Below are 25,036 nucleotides of genomic sequence, written 5' to 3'. Positions count from 1 at the left end.
CAGCATGAGCTACAGACAAATATGACATGCCCTGCGTTCAGCCTTCCCCACAGGTCCCTACCCCCCTCCCCCCACCCCGAGTCCTCTCCACAGGAAAGTAGGATATTGGATGGTCACCTCCCTGAGAAGTCTGTCTCTTTGATTTACAGTAAGTTAATACATAATACCCTCTCACACAGCTCCGACAAAAATGGGTTGCGGACCGTATTGAACTGGACGACGAAGGCTGGCAGGAGGCTGTGTCATCTCCCAGAGTGGTAGCTAGCCCTGCAAGACTGCGACTGGTCCAACTCAAAATCCTACACAGAATATACATGACGGGTCCTAGACTAGTACTGATGGGAAGGGCACCCACGGGGGACTGTCGTAGGCGGTGTGGCCAGCTTGGCACGTTCCTACATATCATCTGGGAATGCTCACTTGTCCAGTCCTACTGGAGGGAGATTCATGGAGTGGTGGGGACGGTCTTAGGAATCCCCCTGCTCCCAGAGGCGCGTAGGTGTTTGCTCAACATATGGGAGCCCACTGATCTAAACACACACCAAACACAATGGACCACAATTGGTTTTATGGTGGGTAAAAGGAACATAGCCTAGGCTTGGGGGGCAGCCGTCCCTCCAACACTGAAAGACTGGAAGTCCAACATGGACTGGTGCATGTTCCGTGAAAAGACTGTTTATGTGGCTCGAGCCTGCCCAAGGAAGTGGTCCCGGATATGGGGGCCTTGGAATCACTACAGTGGTAATATTTGTACCCCTCCACTGCAACCAGCCTTTGATGACATGCATTCTCCTTGATTTGTCCCATAGTGTACAATGTGCTATGTCGTGGCTAACTTTTAATGTGCCTGATTGGATTTTGTACATTATAGTGATGTGCCCTATTTACTAGTTGAAGTTGATGACTGTTAATAAAAAGAATTTGAAAAAGAAATGCCAAAAATCTTTGGCTATTTCTGAAAGAACAAGGAAACAAAGAATGGTGGAGGGCCTTAGGGGAAAGTATTTTTATAGACCTCCTGGTACCTTGTCCCCCAACTAGACAATTAAACACACGGAAGATACCAAAGGTCTTAGTTAACTTAAATTCCTGATTGGAACCTATATAGTGTCCCACGTAGGTGATAAGACCAAGAGGTTAATACAGAAAAAAAGACATTAATACAGAAAAAGACACAGGAGAAGGGATTCAGAATATGGAACTGGAAAATGTACCCATCAGCCCACTCAATAATGGAACTTCGTCATCTGGGTTTTCACGTTGGAAACTGGTGTCCAATATGCTCTTCCTCAAGACAAACCTGAGGCTAGCTGTTCTTGGACCCAATGGTTGAACCCTCAACCAAAGAAGATGACAGTATATAAGCTGAAGGGGCAAAGTTGCAGTGCTCAGAAATTGTGAAAAAATGAAAAGGAAAGGAAAATAATCCAAGTGATTAAAAATACCTATCTTGATGTCATAAGGAAACTTTATTAGGTCTGTCCATCAAGGTGGTATGATTAAAAGCAGAGTGATAATAGCATGCAAGGAATTGCTATTCACCATGAATGTTATCTGGTCAACATGTTTCAGCCTTTATAGGCTTTCGTCAGGACCTATGATGCACTACTGCAACACTTACTTCTCGTGCTGTGATTAACAATCTACAGACATTGTCCAATTCTCAGTGAAAATTGGTGTACCTTCTCCTGTGAATATAGTGAGGAAACAAGTCTTTAAGGTTTTCAGCTGGAATGTCGCAGGGATCGCAAGAAAGTTGGCCCTCCCAGACTGGAATGCCTTGGTTGATGAGCACTCCTTATGCATCTTCCAAGAGACCTGGAGTTTGGAGTCGGTACATAGGGTGGGATTCTCCTCCTACTGTGTGCCTGCGCTAACCTCGGAATCAGGGAGAGGACGCCCCTCGGGTGGCCTGCTCATATGGGTAGCAGCTTCCCTAGACTGCAGAATAGAGGAGCTACAGACAGGCTGCCCGGATATCCAAAATATTATTTTAAGAGACCCCAGGGGACGAGCTATATTGAATGTTTATAATGTGTACGCTAGAGGGACTAAGGGTGGGAGGAAGTCCTATGTATTATCTCTCCTAGAGACCCTCTTGAACACAACTCCACACAAGTCGTGTATCCTGGTCGCGGGAGACATGAACTGTACGTTCGAGCCCCTAGGCTCAGATGTTGCCCTAGACCAGGACGAGGAGGATGCTAGGATAGGGATCCCAGTTTTGGAGATTCCACCCATTAGGAGATGGTCAGAGGTGGCGTTACAGCTATACTCCCTGAGCCTTGAATTAAATCTAAGGTCAGTGAATGGAAGGACAACTTCAGACAGGGGGGGGCTCATACATATAATAGACCAGGACACACCTCTAGAATAGACTACATCTTACTAGATGTATGTCTCTGGAGCCAAGTGAGGGATATGGTTGTGGTCCCAACGATCGAAAGTGACCATAACCCACTTTCTTTAACCATGGCCCAGTGGTGGTGTTCTCCTAAAAAGGGTCCCATTAACCCTACAGTAGCTCCCCCAGACGAGTCTGTGGTCTCTCTTTGTGGAAGGCGCCTAAAATGGGCTAAATTGGTCCTCTCAGAGGAAAGAGTTGGAGAAATCTCAACCCTTTTAAATCAAGCAGTGTCAGATCTGGGGTCACTCCCGGAAGGGGTGGGTAGGGCTAGTGAGGTCTTTGTCTCTTTAGTAGAGGCTTTGACAAACGTGTTTACCATCCCTTCTAGTAAGCCAGGAAAAAAAAGAGGTAAAAAGCAAGGTAATGGTTGGTACACTCAAATATGTAGGGCACACAAAACAATGCTCATAGAGGCAGTGAAACACAAATCCCACAGTGATATACTGGAAGCAAGGAAGGTTTACAATAGATCCCTTAAAATTGCTAGGACGGAGTGGGAAGAGAAATTTTGGGAGGACCTACTCCTTGCTAGCAAAAGCAAAGACTCAAGGGGCTTTTGGAACCTTGTAGGCTCCCGGAACAGGCCAGAGGAAACTATGAGACCCTGTAACATTCCCCCACAAAGCTGGGTAAAACATTTTCGGGCTTTATACCTCCCGGCGGATGGGGAACTAAATGTCAGGGTGACCTCCCCATTGGTATCCGATCCCCATACCTATAATCTCTTTACACCTTTAGAGATCGAAAAGGTAATAGGGTGGGTAGCCCCCCGTAAGGCAGCAGGTCCAGATGGCCTGCCAGGGGATCTTATGCGGGCACATCCAGTGGTGTGGGGAAGGGTTATTGCAGCTCTCCTTAATGACATTATGATGGGAGGGCCAGTGCCTGATTCCTGGAAGGGGGCGGTGGTGGTCCCGATTTATAAAAAAAGGATGCAGAGAAATCCCGGGAAACTACCGCCCCATAAGCCTCATAGACTCCACCCAAAAGATAGCAGGAAAAGCTATACTTGGGAGGATTCTCCATTGGGTGGAGGAAAACAAAATATTATCAGACTTCCAGGCAGGTTTTCGGGCAGGAATGGGGACGATAGAGCAGGTGTTTAGATTGGCACTTCTTGGGTGGAAGGTGGTGGAGCTAGGCAAGGGCAGTCTATGATTGGCTTTTATAGACCTGAGGACTGCCTTTGACCTAGTTCCCCGGGAGGAGTTATGGAGGGTGCTTTATGGGCTGGGACTGCCTCCTTACATCTTGTCCCTCCTTATTAGCCTTCACGCCCACACCTTTGCTCAGGTCCGCTGGGGTAGGAATGGAGAGTTAACAGAGAAAATCCCAGTGTCTAGGTGTGTGAGACAGGGTTGCGTTTTGGCGCCCACCCGTTTCTCACTATATGTGAATGGGGTGGTGGAATATCTCCAGCAAGAACCAGCCGACGCCCCCTGTCTCGGTGGAGTGCGGATCCCCACCCTGCTTTTTGCGGACGACACGCTCTTGATTTCTAAGACTCCGCAAGGCCTCCAGAAACTGCTAACCCGTTTCCAGGACTTCTGTGTTGCAAAGGGCTTAGTAATCAATGTGGATAAGACTAAGTTTCTAGTCCTAAATCCTCCAAGGAAACTGGGCCGCCCTCCTATTCTCAATTCTGTTGCCTTGGAGAAAGTATCCGAATTTGATTACCTGGGAATTCGGATCACGGATAGCATGAACTGGTCACCTCACATTGCCAAGATGGTCTTGAATCATAAGAGAGCAGGAGGTGCCCTCCTGAGGGAATTCCGGGTATCACCAAGGAGGTCACTTGCCCCAGCAATTGACTTCTACAAGGCTACGGTAGTAACATCAGCCTTGTATGGGGCCGAACTGTGGGGGCATTGCTGTCTGGACTCCTTGGCATCAGCAGAGAGCAAGCTCCTGAAATCCTTAATTGCCATCCCTCTGAGCACTTCAACAGTGCCTGTGCTGCTGGATACAGGATGTAAGAATATTAAAGATCATGCTCGCCTTCGCCCACTCCTCTTATGGACACGCATCTGGAGGGGCGAAGAGTTAAAATCGTATGCTGAAGGGTTGGCTGAGATAATGAGCCTGGGCGGTTGGGCAAAAATTAAGTGGTTGAGAGATACCAAAAAGCTTTTGGAGGAACTTGGACTGGGGGACTGTTGGTTATCTAGATCGGCTCCACCAAAAGAGGTTCTGAAAAGACTATACTGGAATTGGGTTGCGGACCAGTTAGTTACAAACTCTGGACATTGTAAATCTACAGCTGCCTTTTTAACAGTAAAAGATACAGTAGTTTACGAGCCTTATCTGGACCTAATCACCCTTCCTGTTGATCGAGCATTGTATTTTAAATTTACAGTGGGCTCCCTTCCAGTTGGAGCTCTGGTGTCAAAGTGGGAATCTGGTGCCCGCACGTCCCCTTTTTGTGCATGTTGTTCCACTAGGATAGAGTCCATTACGCACATCCTCTTCGAATGTCCGGACTATGCTAAACCCAGGAGTTTTTGGCTTAAACCCCTATGTCGCAATATGGGCACACGTAGTTATCTAGTAGCCCTGCGCATCCTAATGACGGACACTTCCCCCCCTATTGTTTGTGGTGTAGCCAAATTTTTAAAGCAGTTTTGGTTGATCCGATGCAAGAGATTGTCAATAGCGGTTTAATTCCTTTTTAGCTAATTTATTCTGACATTATATGCCCTTTTATCCTTTTTAAATGTGCATTTAAATATTGCTTTTTAAATAATGCTTTTTCTAGTTTTGTAAATTGCTGTATTTTGTGTACGCTTACAAGATATCTTGCATATCGAATAAAAGCTTCAACCATATACTGTTTCAAATGTGATTGGAAGCTTGGAATACAGTTTTTCCCATGGGGAATGAATGTCATTTGTATGGTTTTGTTATTGTGGCTACTGGACAATATAGTGTAGTAGGACAAGGGTAATCCTCTCCTTCGGTCCTGACATACAATTTGTCTTAATATTACTAAGAATACTTTGTTATAAAAAAGAAAACGAAAAGAAAAAGATAGTGAGCCACTGAAAGAAAAAAAGGGACCAAAGAGAAAAGTCTGTGACTTTGAAATTCAAATTCAAATATGAGTCTGCCAATATCCATTTAAGACGAATCTACAAAACTGGCCATGTCGGGTTCTTTAATAGAATATAATGATTATGCCAAGTGGGGGTGGGGCATTGTGTTTTCTCTGTATAGATAAGGATGGAGATTTGTGGTAGAATGGTTGGATCAATCCCTTCAGAGGCTCAGGTGGATTTGGCACGTTTGTGATGATATCTAGTTGTGACACTCTCTTCTGCAAATCCCTTAATGTATGGAAGCAGTGAAAACATTGAAAGAAAACCTGCACCTCAAAATGTAACTTGTATAGCTCTACTTTCCTCTCTTTGAACATCTCTGGACTTTTCCTTTGAAGTCAATACAGTTTAATTCTAAAAATTAGGTTCTAAATTTTGTCCCAGGAGTGGCTTCTTATTGGCAGCTCCCTGAAGACCAAAATCTGAAAGTGGAAAGAAAATATCTGTATTTCCACTTCAATCAATCCATTTGTAAAGCGCACTACTCACCCGTGAGGGTCTCAATGCGCTGGGGGGGAGGGGTGCTGCTACTGCTCGAATAGCCAGATCTTGAGGAGCCTCCTGAAGGTTAGTAGGTCCTGGGTTTGCTGTAGGAGGATGGGGAGGGTGTTCCAGGTCTTGGCGGCGAGGTGGAAGAATGATCTGCCGCCAGTGACGAGCTTCGGATACGGGGGACGGTGGCAAGGGCGAGGTCGGCTGAGCGGAGCTGTCGGTTTGGGATGTCGAAGGTTCGTCGTCTGTTGAGATATGCCGGTTCGGTGTTGTGGAGCGTCTTGTGTGCATGGGTGAGGAGCTTGAAGGTGATCCTCTTGTTGACGGGGAGCCAGTGCAGGTCTCAGGTGTGGTGTGATGTGGTTGTGGCACGGGATGTCGAGGATCAGGTGTGCAGAGGCATTCTGTATGCGTTGTAGTAGTTTCTGAAGTTTGGCCGAGGCTCCTGCATAGAGGGCGTTTCCGTAGTCCAGCCTGCTGCTGACGAGGTCCTGGGTGACCGTTCTTCTTGTTTCGGTGGGGATCCACCTGTAGATCTTGCGGAGCATGCGGACGGTGTTGAAGCAGGAGGACGAGACGGCTTTGACTTGCTTTGTCATGGAGAGTGTCGAGTCGAGGATAAACCCCAGGTTGCGTGCGTGGTCGGTGGGAGACGGTGATGCTCCAAGTGCGGATGGCCACCAGGAGACGTCCCAGGCTGAGGGGGTGGAGCCGAGGATGAGGACCTCTGTCTTGTCCGAGTTCAGCTTTAAAGGTAATTTAACAGCTTTCAGTTGCTCCGAAATAGTTTGGCGCTTGGAAGCTGCAGAGCAGTCCAGTTGGATTAAAGGAGCCCTAGATTAGTTGAGGTGTCAACATGATCTCCATGGTTAAAAGTTTATTGGGGTCTGCTGGTGTGTTGTGAAGTACTTTAATGGTGGTGCGCTGATTTGCTTCTATTAACTGGTTATGCCAATAGATGAGGTCTGTGGAGAGTGGTCTGCCTTAAGTCAATACTCTGTGCATATGCTGTGGTTTGCATTTGATCTTTGGATGCACAATTGAGGGGATTGGCCTTGGCTGTGTCCAAACACTGGATAAGCAGTAAAGGAGGATGTCCTGCCTGCTGTCTCTTTTCATTGGTTGCATTGTGGAGTATCCTGGGCCTCATTAGATAGCCCAGTGAAAGGAATGATTTGCCTATTACTGTTACATAGCTCAACAGTATTAATTTTATCATCACTTCCATTTAAATTTGAAAGATTGAGTAATGTGGCTCTGTAAAGGGAAAGAATGAAGATTATAGAACACAGTCTATTTCGATATTTCTGGTCTCCCTTTCTAAACCTTTTTTCTTACCTGGTTCCTTTAATCTTTCTCTCGGTTTCAGGGAAGTTGTGGAATATATGGTACAGCACTTCAAACCTCAGATCTTCGGTGACCGGAAACCAGTATATGATGGCAAAAAGAACATCTACACCGTCACTGCCCTTCCAATTGGACATGAGCGGGTAGGTATGAATCAGCCAAGTCCAAAACATGTCATGTCTTTTACAACACCAGTGAGAAAATCTAAATACAAACTTTAAAGTAATTTAATTTAAAATGAAACATTTCCTAGTAAGCATGAAGGAAAATTTCAAATTTTATTAAGGACAAGGGCAAGGATTATGTTCTACTTTCTTTTGTTTATTCCATTCCAGCCAGCTTCAACAATAACCTCCAAAACGAACTTTCCCATCAGGCAAGGGGAAAAACAGAACTAAAACAGTCTGGCCAGTCAGGCTTCGGTTCCTCCCTTATAGGCGGACGCCTCCAAAATATCTTCCTCATGCCTGACTACAACAGGAGCCCTTCCATCTCGTGGAATTACTCTCCTTTAGACACACCAGAACCTGAATATAAATCTAACACAATGCCATGAACCTGTGCTTCATAACTCAAATCCTGTAGTACTGTATTAGGGGAAATTTTAAGACATGAACCATATAAACCAGTCTTGTGGAAAGGAAAAGAGAAGAATCTTGTCCCATAAATCAGATGTAAAATCTCAATACATACCATACAACATCCGTAAAGGCGAATAGAACATTCCGTTCACCTGTGTCGGAAGAGTTCTCAGAAACCTTCGGCGGGAATAATCCTCGCATCTATGTCCTGTATAGAATTTAAACTTTCCTTCATGCCTACTAGGAAATCTTTCATTCTATGTCAGGACCGAAGGCAAGGATTATTATTGTTTAAAGCTTATTCACCACCAGAGATGCCATATACAGAACCAATTTAAAATAAAATAATTTAAACATGAAGTGAGACGACCAGTCTGCAGCAATAATGATATCCTCTAGGCGGGCCCCTAGGGCGAACCTTTATGAGGCCATTGCCCGTCTAACCGAATGAATGCCAAACTGAGAGACATTAATGCTCGCTTCCGCCATCACCCAGCGGAGCCATATTGCTATGGTAGGCAGTTTTACTGCTTTGAAAGGTTTCTTGAGAGATATCAGCAGCTGTCATTCTCCAGGTGAATGGAGTTCCTCTGTCATGTTCTCATATGCCTTTAGGTGCGCACCACAAGCAATTTTGTGGCTTTATCAAAAGACAGGTAAGATACCACCTCAAATTCGACTTTGTACGCCTTGAAATATGAAATGTGACTCCCTATGGAGTACAAATTCAACCTGTGATGTCTAGGGCCCGGAAATCCGAGACCCTCTGATAGGGCACCAAACATAGCAGCATGGCAAGCTTCACCGAAAGCTTCTCTCATGACAAGTATTCATTCTTTTGTCATGAGCGAAAAAGATTGAGAACTCTGTTCACGTCCCATAGGGAAGACTATCTGTGTTCCGGGGGCAGCGCTAAACATATCCACCTGATCAGTTTATACACCAAAGTGGGTTCTCCCACAGGAGATCCCTGAAGGGGAAGATGTCCCTAGGAAATGGCAGATCGATAAGAGTTTATTGTCCAATAAGCGAAACCCTGGCGACACCAGAAAGTTAATGACGGGAACCACATTGCACTCCATGGTATGCCAACTGTTTTGAACACACCAACGCACCCATCTTGAACATGCTGACCTATAGTGTTTATTTGTGCCATCTGCCCAGCATTCGCATTCGCACAGCCTCTTGTGAAAGTCCTGGCACTCAGCAGATTTGCCTATGATCCATTAAGCCGTGAGTGGCATGCGCCCCTGGGTCACTAGCGAGTGATAGTAGCTCAGGGAATAGCAGAGGAAATCTGGAGCTTGGGGTACATGCATTGGAGAAACCCAAGAAAGTTCCAGAAGAACTGGAAATCACACTTGAGACCTCCAACATGGAGTGACCATGACTACTTTTGCCTTCTGTCTTCTCACATGGACAGATAATCTCATTATTATCGAGAACTGGGGAAATTCGTAACTTGTCTCCACTGACCAGTCCTGTAAGAATGCGTCCATCGCTGTTGCCAGAGGGTCCGGCATCCAACTGAAATATCTGGCAACCTGCTGATCCAATCTGGAGACTAAGAGGTCCACTGTGAAGGAGCGCTACAGAGTTTCCAGTCGTCTGAATACAGTGGGATCCAGTTGCCATAAACTCATGTCAGATCATAAAATGTTAAGAGGTACCCCCAGTGGGTTTATTTGTAGGACTGGGAGCAAGAGGGAACAACCACAAAAATATAAAAGGGCTCCCACGCGACCTATATGCTTTCTCTTTAGGCTCACTAGAGCTCAATGTGCTGCCCATTGCTGGTCGTGACAAGTCATACAATTGATTGTGTGTTTTTTTTTTGCCATATTATAATATTTTTTTACTCATTCTTAGTTTTTAAATTTCTCTGATTATACAAAAATTAAAAACATATTTGTGAAGCCACAAGAAATTAATTCATTAGTGCAAATATACAATTGTTTCACTTACAAATATGTGTCACAATTATTTTGGTGCATTGTTACAGTTTGAAAAAGGTACATGTATATTAAAACATTGCTTCAATATTGGTTGGATGCTTAAAAATGTTTGTACCAAATTTTAGTCCTATGAGTGATAGCCTGGGTTCACCCTTTCACTCTTGTGAGCCCCAATTGGCATCCCAAAGAAGCATCCGTGATTTTTATGATTCCCCTACTACTCACCATTAAACATATAAAAGGGTTTTCCTGATGAAGGTGGATGTAATTCAGAATCTCCACTGAAATGCTCGTTGCCCTAGTTGTTGTGAAATCCCAGCTTGCAACACGCTGGTGGATATCTCTTGAAGTGTTCTCTCCGTGATTACCTTCGATGTATGCTATTTTAGGCAGGGTAGGCCATTGATGTGATGAGCGAGTGTTAGTGTGGTGGTGTGTGAGAGGTTAGGATGGTTGTGTGGTTGATTCAGGGGACATACTAAATGTTTCAATATACATGTACCCTTTTCAAACTGTTCCAATTCACCAAAATAATTGTAACATGTATTTTATAGTGAATCATTTGTATATTTTCACTAACAAATTTCTTGTGGCTTCACAAATATGTTTTTAATTTTTGTTTATTCAGAGAAATATAGAAACTTAAAATGACTTTAAAAATGGAATAAAATGGCAACAAAAAACAAAACACAATCAATTGTATGACTTGTCATGTCCAGCCCATAGAGCTCTAGTGAGCCTATAGAGAATGCATATAGATCGCATGGGAGTCCTTCTTATATTTTTTGTACAAACTCATGTCTGACCATTGTCTGGAGTACCAGTCTTCCACCGTATTGTAGACCCCGGGCAGATATTACGCCATGATAGAAACATTGTTGGACAGGTAAAAGGCCCAAAAGTCTTTGGCTAAGTCTGCCAGAGCCTTGGACCTGGTGAACCCCAGATGGTTGATATATCGGACCGCTGAAATATTATCTTTCGGAGCACACTGCACTGCACTCTGTCCTTCTTTCAGCATTTGACTGCAAATGACCCTGCCAGGAATTCTAAACAATTGATGTGGAGTTGTTATTCTTCTGCGGATCATTTTCCTCCTGCAAAGCATTCTCCGCAGCATGCACCTGATGCTAGCGTCGGACTTGATAATTATATCTGTGACAGAGCCGAATATGGCTTTACCATTCCAGACCTCCATGTGTGCCAGCCACCAATGCATTTCGTCCTTGACCTCCTCTGTGAGGGAATTCTGTTCTAAAAACTGTAAGCCCTTGCAGAGGTGCAGGGCCTTGAGCCATTGTAGCGCCCTGTAATGGGAAGATCGTCTGTATGGAAGAAGACAGGAGGCTTACCACACAGGCCACCTGCCGGAGGGAGGTTGTTGGTCTGGACAGAGTTCTTTGCAGTTCTCTGCGAAGCTTGACTATCTTCTGGGAGGGCAGTCTGTGGGTCCTTTCTACTGAGTTGATGACGAAACCCAGAAATGTCTGTTTGGTTGAAACCAAAAGTGACTTCCGCTCGTTGAGGATAAAGCCCAGACTTTCCAGTAAGTGGATTGTCATCTGCAAGTGTTCCTTCAAGCGATTCGAACATTGATATAGGAGAAGTAGATTGTCTAAGTATTATATTAGACCGAACACTTAAGACATGAGGTTCTCCACTACCTGTTTCAGTACCTTGGTGAAGCTCTAGGGGCAGAGGAAAGACCGAATAGAAGGGTAGTGAACTTGTAAAACTGATCTCGCCACCTGAATTGGTGGAACCTGTGGTGAGGGGGAAATATGGGGACCTCCAGTTACGCATCCTTTAAGTCCAGTCGTACCATCCAGTCGTCTAGGCGGAGATGATCATGCAAGAGATGGATTTCCTCCATCTTGAAATGGTGATAGACCAGCCAACCATTGAACTCTCTGAGATTGACCCCTGGCCATTGCCCACAATCTCTCTTTTCCTCTAAAAAGATGTTGGTGAGGAATCCGCTTGGTGGAAGTGGGTCTTGGTAATTGCTTCTTTTTGCAGCAAAATCCGCAACCTCCTGATCTATCAAGGCTGCCTGATCCTCTGCAAAAACTAGTGTACAAGGCTGTGAATCTTGAACTGGGGTCCAATGAAATTCTATGTGGAAACACTTGACTGTCTGTAGAACTCACATGTCAGAGGTTAACTCCTCCCAATTTTCACTGAACCAGGCCAGTCTGCCCCCCACCCCACCTTTTAGTCTGGTAAAATGGTGAACTCTCACCTGCTTGGGTGTGGAACTGCCCTCTGGAGGATCCCCTGTAATTAAGTCTCCATTGTCCCTTGTGTGTTTAGAAGAACTCTCCCTGACAGGACTGATCCTGAGTCTTCTTAAAGCCTCCGGGAGGGCTTTGGGTATAAAAGCGGGCAACCGAGTAACTACTGCCACAGCCGGCCCCAACAACAATTCAAGGGTGGAATATTTTCTCTATAGACCCTTGCATCTTGTCCAGGGAGGTAAATGTGGCAACAAACATGCTGAGCTCTTTGATATATGTCTTCCTGCAGAGCCCTCCCCTGCGCCACAGCCCCGGCCTCCGTCATAGCCAGATCCCCCAACCTAGGGCCAACCTTGAGTAAGAGGGAGCAATGCCTCTCAGTAGAAAGGGCGTTCCTTAAAAATATCACAGCATGCTGCACCCAGCTTGAGAGGGTTTCCGGAGAGACAGGGGTGCCCGAGGTCTTGACCTCCTCTGCCAAGTCAAGAATTTTAGTGAGGGGCCCACATACATCTAGATGTTTGTCCTGACAGGACCGCCAGAACCTATATTTCTCCAGTATTAGGGTGTCTTTCATAGATTCACATGCTTGAATAATTCCCCGTCGTCGAAGTGGGAGTCCCACGGTACATAAAATAGTAGTAATATATATATATATATATATATATATATATATATATATATATATATATATATATATATATATATATATATATATATATATATATATATATATATATATATATATAACATCATAAATATACATATAAATATATAAATAGACATAAATAAGAAAAGTAAAAGTACCATAGAACAACATAGGCCCATAGAGGCCTAAAGGGAGAATTCACTTTAGCAACATATCAATGTCATTATAATGGTCCACATTCCAGCCAATCAGGCTGCAGGACCCTCTAGAACCTTCTCCTCAGAAGCTCAAGCCCATAGATTTTCTACCACACGTCGTGTGAAGGGAGTCTCCATGAGCTCTGCTCAGTTTCTTCAATCTTCAAGCTGTGTCGACGAAGACGACGACGACAACGTCCGCATCGTCGATGACGAATCAAGAGGTTAGACCCCTAACCTCCATTGTGAAGATCTTGTTGACTGCGAAGAAATCAGTCTCGTTGACGACCTTGCCAAAGAAGCATTCGTCGACGAAGGCTTCGTCGACGCGTCGCTCGTCGACGGTACCATCTTCGTCGACGGTACCAGCTTCGTCGACGGTACCACCTTCATCGACGATACCACCTTCGTCGACGGTACCACCTTCGTCGACGGTACCACCTTCGTCGACGGTACCACCTTCATCGACAGTACCACCTTCGTCGACTGTACCACCTCCGTCAACGTCGAGTTCATCGTCAACGATCACCTCCTCGTCACAGCTCCGTCGACGGCGAAGAAGACCACATCATCAACAGGAAAAGTCCAGGCTCCGTCGACGGCTACCGCTTCTTCGTCGACACCTTGTTCTACATTGGCGAATCCATCGACGATTGCTTCGACCACGAGCCCATCGAAGGGACCGTCGACGGGACACTATTCTCTGGCAACTGCAACAACCTTTACTGTGGTGACGGCTTCTATTGTAAAACGTCCCGCTCCGCTGGTTTTGAGTCCTCTTCAAGGTGGATTTGGCCCCCCTGCTCAACTCTTTGCGTCTGCAGAGGAGGAATCTTCGGATGGGTCTTATGTTGACGACACCTTTCGTCCTGCAACAAGTCCTTCGGAGCTCAATATAAAATATCAGGACTATGAGGATGAGGACAATGATGGCAGGGGTTCGCTCTTCCCAGTTCATGATGACCAGCTGGATGTTGACCACGAGGTTCCTATGGCACAAATACCGGTGTCCTTGATATCAAACCTTCAGCACGTTAGACGATTATAATCGTTGATTCCCACCTTCTGAGCAGAATTCGCCTACTCCGCCTCCTCCGACACAAGAGCCACTTCCTGTTGCTCCGCCAAGATCACCAGTTCTTCCTGATACTGGTACTGATGATGATGATGTCCGCAATGATACGGATCAGGACAACGACGCTGTCCTTACAGATTTGGACAACTATCGGGCCCAGACCCCGTCTCCTCCTCCTGCTTCTCCCCTGGCTTCTCCCCCAGTGGACATTGGGGTTTCCACAACTTAATGGTGAGAGCCGCAAAGCGTTTTCATCTGCCTATGGACGTCAAACAGCAAGACTGTTTCCTTTATGACTTCAAGGATCAACCTTTGAAGCAAGTGCATACCATCCCAATTATTGACTTTATATGGCAGGAGGGACTTAAACTTATGGAATAGCCTAACTCCATCCCGGCCGTGCTTGCGCGCCTTGACAAGAAGTACAAGGGGCCTGCGGATTCACCTGCATGCCTTGTGTCACAACCGAAGGCTGACTCGGTCATTACGCAAGCCGCCCAAAAGAGGTCACGTAATCCGGCAACTTCGGTAACTTCGCCACCGGATCAGGAGGGTCGCCGCCTGGATACAATTGGAAAGAAATTCATCACTATGGCTGCCACGACGGTCAGGGCAGCAAACTCCTTGGCCATCCTTGGACGATATGACCGTCAGATGTGGTCGGAGATCGTGGTTTTGGTTGACCTACTTCCGGAATCCTCCAGGGCAGAAGCCCATAAGATCGTGCAAGAGGGAGAGAAAATCTCCTCTGAAATTATAGACTGTGCAATTGATATTTCCTTAATGGGTTTCAGACAGCTCGCAGGTGCTGCAGTCTTAAGGAGGCAAGGCTGGCTTAAGGCTACGGCTTTTCATCCTGAAGTGCAGGCAAGAGTGCTCAACTTGCCTTTTGATGGGGAATCCCTCTTCGGCAAGCGTGTGGACGACGCCTTAGAGTCCATCAAAAAAGACACGGACACTGCTTGTGCCCTGGGATCTCCCCAGTAGCGGAAGCAGCCCTTTCGTGGAGCACGTGGCAGGGGAACTTCCTCCAATTTTTGTGGCTCCTCCCAGTACCTCTCTTATGGTGAAAACAAACAGCACTACTCCTGTCAAACTCAGCATAGACAATCCGATTCCAGGCCTTATCGAAGAAAAACACCTACAGAGGAGGTGCTACCTCTAAAAAACAGTGACTTTCCACGGGGCAAGTGTTCTCCTGCTCTGAAAATTGGAGGTCGAATCTCCCAACACTTCTGCAATTGGTCAAAAATAACTTCAGATCGTTGGGTCCTGGATGTCATCTTAAAGGGCCACGCTCTCGAATTTCTCAAATTTCCTCCCACCCGCCCACTCTCTGGCCCTCCCCCAGCACATTTGAAAGAACTGTTTGCGCCGGTCGCAATTATGATGAAGAAAGGGGCTGTCGAAGTGGTTCCTCGATTACAACAAGACAAGGGCTTTTATTCCCGCTTTTTCCTTATCAGGAAAAAATCAGGAGAGTGGCGCCCTATCCTAGACCTCCGAGCCCTCAACAAGTTCATCAAATCCCAAACATTTTGGTTGCTGACCTTGCTGGAAATTTTACAGTTCCTGAATCCCGGAAAGTTCCTCTCCACAGTCGACCTCCAAGATGCATACTTTCATGTGCCAATCCATCACAGACACAGGAAGTACCTTCGCTTCACAGTGGGATCGAAACACTTCAATTCAAAGTTTTACCTTTTGGCCTTCGTTCCGCTCCGAGAGTCTTCACGAAGATCATGGCTCCGGTTGTGGCTTTTCTACGCCTACAGGGCATATAGTTCTACCCTTATTTAGACGACTGCCTGATAAAGGCTCAAACCTTTCAGGCAGCAAGACAACACACCCAGACTTGCCTATCCGTCTTTCACGCCTTGGGTCTCTCCATCAACCACGAGAAATCACATGTCCGCCCAGCACAACAAAGAATCTTTCTAGGGGCATTAATAGACTCTCGTCTGGGGAAAGTGTTTGTTTCGCAGGAGCGACAAGATTGCATCGTCAAGATGGTGGCTCTTCTACGCTCCAGAAGGTCCGCTTCTGTCCGGATGTTAAAATCTTTTCTGGGCATGGCATCGTCCTGCATACAGCTGATCCCCAATTGCAGGCTACACATGCGAGTCCCCCAAGAGGAGTTGGACGAACAATGGCGGCAAGTCTCAGGGTTGTTTAACGTCAAAGTCTGCCTGAACCCCCGCATTCAGGGCGTATTGGAGTGGTGGGCTCACCTTCCAAATATCTCCATCGGGCGGCCGTTCCAGGACACAGACCCCACGCTTACCCTTACGACGGACGCTTCCTTAGAGGGGGATCACTGACTTAATATCGATGTCATAAATATCGATGTAGCAAAATATCGAGTTAATAATATAGAATACCAAAATATCGACTTCCTATCTCCAAACAGGTAAGTACAAAAATATTGAATCAAAAATATCGATGTAAAAAATATAGTTCGTCAAAATATCGAATTTTTAAAATATTTTAAAAGTAATGTAAAAGTAATGAAATAATAAATATAATTACCTTAAACATACTTAAAATAGTTAAATAACCTTAAAATTAATAAATAAATAATTTAAGTTAAAAATAAATAAACTTACAATTTAAATTTTTAACACACATATATATATAAACATAATATTAATAAGCTTTGGATTGCGTAGGGGTAAAAATTACTATTCCCACTCTAGAGAGTGCAACAGTAGAGAAAGTGTTGGATAGCGGGAGGGTAAAAATTACTATTCCCACTCCAGAGAGTGCAACAGTAGAGAAAGCTTTGGATAGCGGGAGAGTTAAAATTACTATTCCCACTCCAAAGAGTGCAACAGTAGGGAAAGCGTTGGATAGCAAGAGGGTTAAAATAACTATTCCCACTCCAGAGAGTGCAACAGTAGGGAAAGTGTTGGATAGTGTAGGGGTAAAAATTACTAATCCCACTCCAGTGAGTGCAACAGTAGGGAAAGCGTTGGATAGCGTAGGGGTAAAAATTACTATTCCCACTCCAAAGAGTGCAACAGTAGGTAAAGCATTGGATAGCATAGGGTTAAAAATAACTATTCCCACTCCAGAAAGTGCAACAGTAGGGAAAGCGTTGGATAGCGGGAGGGTTAAAATTACTATTCCCTCTTCAGAGAGTGCACCAGTAGGGAAAGTATTTGATAGTTTAGGAGTAAAAATTACAATTCCCAATTCAATGAGTGCAACAGTAGGGAAAGCGTTGGATAGCGTAGGGGTAAAAATTACTATTCCCACTCTAGTGAGTGCAACAGTAGGGAAAGCGTTAGATCGCGTAGGGGTAAAAATTACTATTCCCACTCCAGAGAGTGCAACAGTAGGGAAAGCGTTGGATAGCGTAGGCTTAAAATTTACTATTCCCACTCCGGTGAGTGCAACAGTAGGGAAAGCGTTGGATAGCATAGGGGTAAAAATTACTATTCCCACTCCAGAGAGTGCAACAGTAGGGAAAGCGTTGGATAGCGGGAGGGTTAAAATTACTATTCCCACTCCAGTGAGTGCAACAGTAGGGAAAGCGTTAGATAGCGTATGGGTAAAAATTACTATTCCCACTCCAAAGAGTGCAACAGTAGGGAAAGTGTTGGATAGCGTAGGAGTAAAAAATAATATTCCCACTCCTGTGAGTGCAACAGTAGAGAAAGCGTTGGATAGCGTAGGGGTAAAAATTACTATTCCCACTCCAGAGAGTGCAAAGGTAGGGAAAGCGTTGGATAGCGTAGGGGTAAAAATTACTATTCCCACTCCAGAAAATGCAACAGTAGGGAAAGTGTTGGATAGTGTAGGAGTAAAAATTACTATTCCTACTCCAGTGACTGCAACAGTAGGGAAAGCGTTGGATAGTGTAGGGGTAAAAATTACTATTCACACTCCAGAGAGTGCAACAGTAGGGAAAGTAAATACTTCATATATGAATAAAAATAAATTAAATATTAATACCAAATACAAATTAATTAAAAGTAATTAACAATTTTATAGAATATAATAATTAATCCATTAAAAAGACGATTTTTTAATGATAAATAATGACCTATTAATACAAATGATTTACCAATTAACAATTAATTAACAATTAAAAAATAAAAATTAAAACAAAACCTATAAATAAATTAAAACATTGAATTAATTACAATTAAATTATTTCCCACCCTATTCCCCTATAAACCCACAACCCGCTGCAGAAAATAAATTAATAAAATTAACATAATTATTAATTAAACTAATAATTAAAATTGATTACCAATTATATTTTAATGAATTACCAATTACAAATTTAAATATCAATTAATTAAAAATAAATACCAATAAATACATTACAAAATGTAATTAATTATAATTAAATTGCTTCCCACCCTATTCCCCTATAAACCCACAACCGCTACAGAAAATACATTAATAACATTTACATCATTATCAATTAATCAATTAAAATAAATTACCAATTATATTTTAATTATTTACCAATTAAAAATGTAAATATCAATTATTCAAAATGAATACCAATAAATAAAATGTTTTAATTAAGTATAATTAAATTACTTCCCACTCTATTCCCCTATAAACCCACAACCCGCTACAGAAAATACATTAATGAAATTAACATAATTATCAACTAATCAATTAATTAAAATAATTACCAATTATATTTTAATTAATTACCAATTAATTGTTAATTAACAATTAATTCAAAATAAATGCCAATAAATAACTTAACGTATTTAATTATAATTAAATTACTTCCCACCCACAACCCTCTACAGAATTATATTACGCAAAAATTAAATGCCATAAAATTAATTAATTAAAATAAATTATGAAATAAATATACACTTTTCACACATATACTAACATAAAAAATACTTTACAAAAATTGAATACTATTACAAAATTAATATAAACTTACCTCAAATTCGATATTTTCGTTGTCTATATTCTGTCCATTCTATATTTTTGTTGTCGATATTCTGTCCATTCTATATTTTTGATTCGATATTAATGCTATTCTATTCGATATTTTTGTAGTCTATATTCTGTCCATTCGATATTGTGTCCATTCTATATTTTTAACTCGATATTAATGTAACTCGATATTAAAAACTCGATATTTTGAGTGTATACCCTTAGAGGGTTGGGGTGCACACCTCGAAGGGTCGTCAGTCAAGGGCAAATGGACGGCAGATCAATGCACATGGCACATAAATCACCTGGAACTCTTGGCTATCTTCCTTGCCCTAAAATCTTTCCGGCTGCTGGTGGAAGGGAAGTCGCTACTGGTGCGTACGGACAACACCACCAGTATGCACTACCTCAACAAGCAAGGGGGTACGAGGTCTCTTCTGCTATCCAGACAGGCACAACAGATCTGGGAATGGGCGATTCATCATCGAGTCCAGCTAACAGCAGTTCACGTACCGGGTGCCTCCAACGCCCTTGCCGACTCTCTCAGCAGATCGGCTACGGACAATCACGAGTGGGAACTCCATTAACCGACTCTGGAGTACGTATTTCGCTTGTGGGGCCAGCCGGAGCTAGATCTGTTTGCGACTCCACTCAACCGCAAATGCCTACGCTTCGCAAGTCGGCATCCCCACAGCGGATCGAGCGGGAATGCATTTTCGATTGACTGGTCGAGAGAATTCGCCTACGCTTTTCCGCCGATCCCTCTGATTCCATGCCTATTGCACAAGATGAGACTTCAGTCGTGTCACATCCTGTTGATTGCGCCCAGGTGGCCGCGTCACCCGTGGTTCACAGATCTTCTTCTGTTTTCCCAGTGCGATCCGATTCTTCTTCGTCCCCTGCCTCATCTTCTCACCATGAGCCAGGGCCAGATTTGCCATCCGGATCGGGCCTCACTCCAGCTTCACGCTTGGAACCTGAGCACAATGAGTTTGCACATCTGAATATTGCTCCAGAGTGCAGAGAGGTGCTTGCTCATGCAAGCGCTCCTTCCACAGTCAAGACGTATAAACTGAAATGGAAACGGTTTTGTTTCTGGTGCCACAAGGAGAAGGTCGATCCTCTGCTCGCCACATCTGAGCAAATCCTGCCTTTATTCCTCCTTTTGGCAACGTCAGGACTTTCGTGTTCCACTCTTAAAGTCTTCCTGGACGTGATTTCCCGCTTTTGCCATGATGGTTCCACGTCACTGTATTCCTCTCGGATCATTCGTCAGTTCTTTAAGGGCCTGTTCCGGATGTTTCCACCTATCCAGCGTCCACCACCTGCTTGGCGTTTGAATCTGGTCTTATCACAGCTCCTCCGCCCTCCTTTCGAGCCTATTCATTCAGCGGAATTGAAATTCCTTACTTGGAAAGTTGCCCTCCTCCTCGCACTTACATCCTCCAGGTGAGTGAGCAACATCCAAGCTTTCACCATTCGGCCTCCTTTTCTTCAATTCTCCAGGGATGCTGTTACACTTCGTACAAATCCTACATTTATTCCTAAGGTTCCTTCAGACTTCCACCTTAATGAACCCGTAATTCTCAAGACTTTTTTCCCAGACCCTCAGTCTCCCGCTGAGAGTTCTCTTCATTCTTTGGACTTGAAGAGCTGCCTCAAATTCTATATTCAACACACTGCTACTTTTCGTAATTCAGACCAGCTCTTTGTGGCCTATGAACGGGTGCGCAAAGCACACCCGGTCACTAAACAATCCATTTCTCGATGGATTTCTTCTGCCATCTCCTTCTGCCATCAACGGGCTGGCAAGCCTCTTTCTGCTCCGGTGCAAGCACACTCGACAAGGGCAGTTGCATCCTCTACCGCCCTGTTTGCTGAAGTGCCTCTTCATCAGATCTGCACGGCGGCAATGTGGTCCAGCAGGCACACGTTCACGAGGTACTACTGTCTGGAGACGGCGAACGCCGCAGACACTGCTGTGGGTCAAGCGGTGCTACGAAATCTGTTCAGATGAAGGTGAGCCTCTGCTGCTTCCCGCCTCCTGTCATAAAAGGTTTTTTCATTGATATATGTCTGCAATGTTCATATGTGCATTTATTTGCTTGCATTTGTTCTTATTGCCTTTTATGACTCTCATGTGCTGGCGTACTGCTTTCTATTCTTATTCAAGCATGTGAATCTATGAAAGACACCCTAATACTGGAGAAGAACAAAAGTTACTTACCTGTAAACTGTGGTTGCCCCAGTATTGGAACTTTCATAGATTCCCATGCTTTGTATCATTCCCCGTCGTCGGAATGGGAGTCTCGGTAATAAAAAATACCATAGTAGTAGGTACAAAAGAGAAAGGAAGGGCCTAGGCCTCATTCCCTTTTGTAGCATATCCGCCTCTTTTTGTAAAAGAGACCAAACTCTAGGCGTCAGCCAATCAGACGAGCCTCACCCCTGGAACCTTCCTGAAGGAATCTCAGAGCCTCAGATTTTCTACCGCACGTTGTGCTAGGGAGTCTCCATTGAGCTCTGCTCTATTTCAACTCTTTCTAGTACATTTCTACAGTTATTTCTTCAGGATTTTCTTCAGATTACTTCAGAAAACTCTGTTTCTTCAAGATGTCTGAGGTTGAGAAAAAGAAAGCCCTTTTCAAGCACTGTTCCACCTGTGGGAAGAAAAGGCTTTTTGTGGAGGACAAACACAAGGATTGCATCTACTGCCTTTATCCAGATCACAAGGCAGAGGACTGCAAGATTTGCCGCACTCTCTCCACCAAGACCTTGAGAGATCGTGCTGGAAGACTTCTCACATGGCTGCAGAGGCAGAAGGAAAGGAAACATGGAGTTTCCAGTGATGAGGAGGAATCGACGACGATATCTACATCGTCGGCGGGCTCGTCGTCGGTGGCGTCGACGACGACATCTATAGTTCCTATATCGTCGACGAGGATTTCTCCGGCGTCGACGGAACCACCGACGATACTGGCTGCGGAGAGACGGGTGGCGATTTCTTTGACAAGAATCATGCCTGAGATGACATCCCCGAGAAGGGTGACCTCTTGACCGCCGACTATGTTGATGGACCACGAGGACTCTGAGGGAGACGGACAGGATGCTTTTGAATATGCCAATAGCCGATCTCAGCTTCTCATCAAGAGTCAAGACACAGATTCAGAGGGGGCATATGACCAAGGAGAAGGCGAATTTCATCAAACGGCCCACTCTAGGAGCTATGAGCCACAAGATATGGTTTCAGTTCCGACAACATTCCTGCATGACCTTCACAAAATGCTGCAGGACTACAAGTCGAAAGCAGAAAGACCAGCACCACGTAGGTCTGCTCCGTCGACACCAGTGAGGACCCAATCATCTGTAGTCCCTCCGGTGCATCCGATACAGACACCACCTCAACCTCAGCGGCCAGTGCCTCAGGCTACGTCGGAGCCAGCCGATGATCCGGATGGGGATAATGATGGTGATAATGATGTGTCATCCGATGATAATCAAGACTCGGATCGGGACGGGGATGAATACAATGACTACATCATCCCAGACCAAGCTTCGCCTCATCAAGACTTAGGAGATTCTCCTCCTGCTGACATCGGCAGTTTTCACCAGCTGATGGAACGTGCAGCTGGAAGATTTAAATTGGTAATGCCTGCTCAAACCACTGACTGTTTCCTATACGATTTTAAGGAAACTCACCGCAAAACAACAAGGTCGATTCCAATTGTGGAGCATTTGTGGGAGGAAGGTTTGAAAGCCATGAAAAACCCAGCGACGGTGGTCCCTGTGCTACCGCGCCTGGACAAAAAGTATAAAGCACCAGATGATGGACCAGCAGCGCTAACGGGCCATCCAAAACCTGACTCTGTTATCTCACAGGCAGCACAGAGGAAATCACGGAACGCTTCTGCTCCCTTGACTGCCCCTCCGGACAAGGATGGACTAAGGCTTGATAACACTGGCAAGCGGTTTTCATCGATAGCTAGCCTTCTGGTTCGCGCCGCAAATGCTTTGGCAATATTAGGACGATATGATCGCCAGTTATGGTGCGATATAGCTCCATATTTGGAACAACTTCCACCGGAGTCAGTGCTGGAAGCAAAGAAAACTTTACAAGAGGGTGAGGCGCTCTCGATGGAAATAATAGACTGTGCCATGGACATTGCCACAACGTCCTTTCGAGCTTTGGCAGGAGCGGCAGTGTTAAGACGCCAAGGGTGGCTAAAGGCGACTTGGTTTTGACCGGAAATTCAAAACAAGGTCCTTGATCTGCCCTTTGATGGCGAGGCCCTCTTCGGTAAATTGATCGATGACACTCTTCAAGAGATCAAAAAAGACACGAAAACAGCTAGATCGCTGGGAACCCTCCAGTATTTCAGAGGTGCGAGAGGCAGAGGAGGTGGTTATAGAGGTTCATACCAACAACAGCAGCAGCGCTATTCTTCGAACAGCTCTGGATACCAACCAAACCGCCAGTCATACCAGCAAAGACAGGGCCAGTCTTCGGGTTACTCAAGGCCTTACAACAAGGGCAAGCAGGCTGCCCGTGGATGGGACTCCTCCAAACGCCAATAGCGGCCTCCTGGCTCTGCCTACTGTTCCCTCCTCCAAGAGATCATCAGTTGGAGGCAGGGTGTCAAAATTCCTTCAGAACTGGTCCCAAATTACATCGCACCGTTAGGTGCTCAACATCATAAAACGAGGACATACTTTGGAATTTATGGAAGTCCCTCCACCCAGACCCCCAGGCAGCCATTCCATCAAAACATCTGCGTCTCCTACGACTCGAGGTACAACAAATGCTCCGCAAAGGGGCGATAGAGCCGGTCCCCTCCAACCAACAGGGCCAAGGTTTCTATTCCAGGTTCTTCCTGGTGAGAAAGACGCTGGAAAAATGGCGCCCCATCCTGGACCTCAGGGAGCTAAATGCCTATCTCATCTCCCTATCCTTCCGGATGGTATCCCTACAGGGCGTTTTGAAAATGGTCAGCCCGGGGGATTTCATGGCCACGCTCGATCTGGAGGACGCGTACTTCCATGTCCCGATTCACCCAGCACACAGAAGGTTCCTACGCTTCACAGTAGCCAAGAGCCATTTTCAGTTCAGAGTTCTGCCGTTCGGCCTTCGCTCTGCCCCAAGGATTTTTACGAAGGTGCTGGCACCTGTGGCAGCATTTCTGCGAAAGAACCACTTCCAGGTCTTCCCTTACCTGGACGATTGGTTACTGAAGGCCCCAACCAGAACATTAGCGCAGGACGCGGTGCAGGCTTGCACCAATCTGTTCCAAAATCTGGGTCTCACTTTGAACAGAGAGAAATCCACGCTAAGGCCCTCAAGAAGAGCACGGTTCCTAGGGGCAGTATTAGATTCGAAGCTCTCGAGGGCATTTCCAACTCGAAAGAGGATACAGAAACTACAACGACTGGCACGAAACCTCTGAGGAAAAAAGTGTCTTTCTGTACGCAGCTACAAGTCGCTGCTGAGGGTGATGTCATCATGTATTCCCCTGATTCCGCACTGCAGACTGCAGATGCGTCCCCTGCAGGAGCAACTGGACCTCCAGTGGCAACAAGTACACGGATCGTTCGAGGACAAAGTGGTTGTCACTCGAGAGATGAAAGAGGCAGTGATTTGGTGGTCGCATCAAGACAATTTATGCCAAGGTCTATCCTTCGCAAGCGCTCCATCACCTCACATACTGACAACGGATGCGTCATTGGAGGGATGGGGAGCAGTGATGCAGGATCTGCAGATCAGCGGCCATTGGTCTCCTCGCGACCAAAAGCTACACATCAACCTGAGAGCCATCAGGCTAGCTCTTCAAGCCTTTCTTCCGCGACTCCAGGGTTCACAAGTGCTAGTCAGGACGGACAACACCACGGCTATGCATTATGTGAACAAGGAAGGAGGAACGAGGTCACTCCTCTTGTCGCGAGAAGCTCAACAGATACTGGAATGGACAATTCTTCACGGAATTTCTCTAAAGGCGGAGCACTTACCAGGAGTGCTGAACGAAGGCGCCGACAGGCTGAGCAGGCTCGCCTCAATCAGTCACGAGTAGGAGCTAAAACAACAGGTTC

The 25,036-nt window shown here is 45.3% G+C and overlaps 1 protein-coding gene across 2 annotated transcripts in view; it reads left to right on the top strand.

Annotated features, from left to right (window-relative positions):
• The window catches only part of LOC147731457 (protein argonaute-1), a 418,093-nt gene that overhangs the window by 180,106 nt on the left and 212,951 nt on the right, over positions 1–25,036 (top strand). For both annotated transcript variants that reach the window (XM_086956498.1, XM_086956499.1), the window contains exon 3: positions 7,367–7,487. In XM_086956498.1, the coding sequence (XP_086812624.1) occupies positions 7,367–7,487 (121 nt within the window). The remainder of the gene's footprint in view (positions 1–7,366; positions 7,488–25,036) is intronic.

This window comes from Lissotriton vulgaris, chromosome 2_1 (genome assembly GCF_964263255.1).
Source record: "Lissotriton vulgaris chromosome 2_1, aLisVul1.2, whole genome shotgun sequence".
In the NCBI taxonomy this organism is placed as follows: domain Eukaryota; kingdom Metazoa; phylum Chordata; class Amphibia; order Caudata; family Salamandridae; genus Lissotriton; species Lissotriton vulgaris.
Note: the sequence above shows the minus strand (reverse complement) of the source record. Positions and strands in the feature narration are given on the sequence as shown.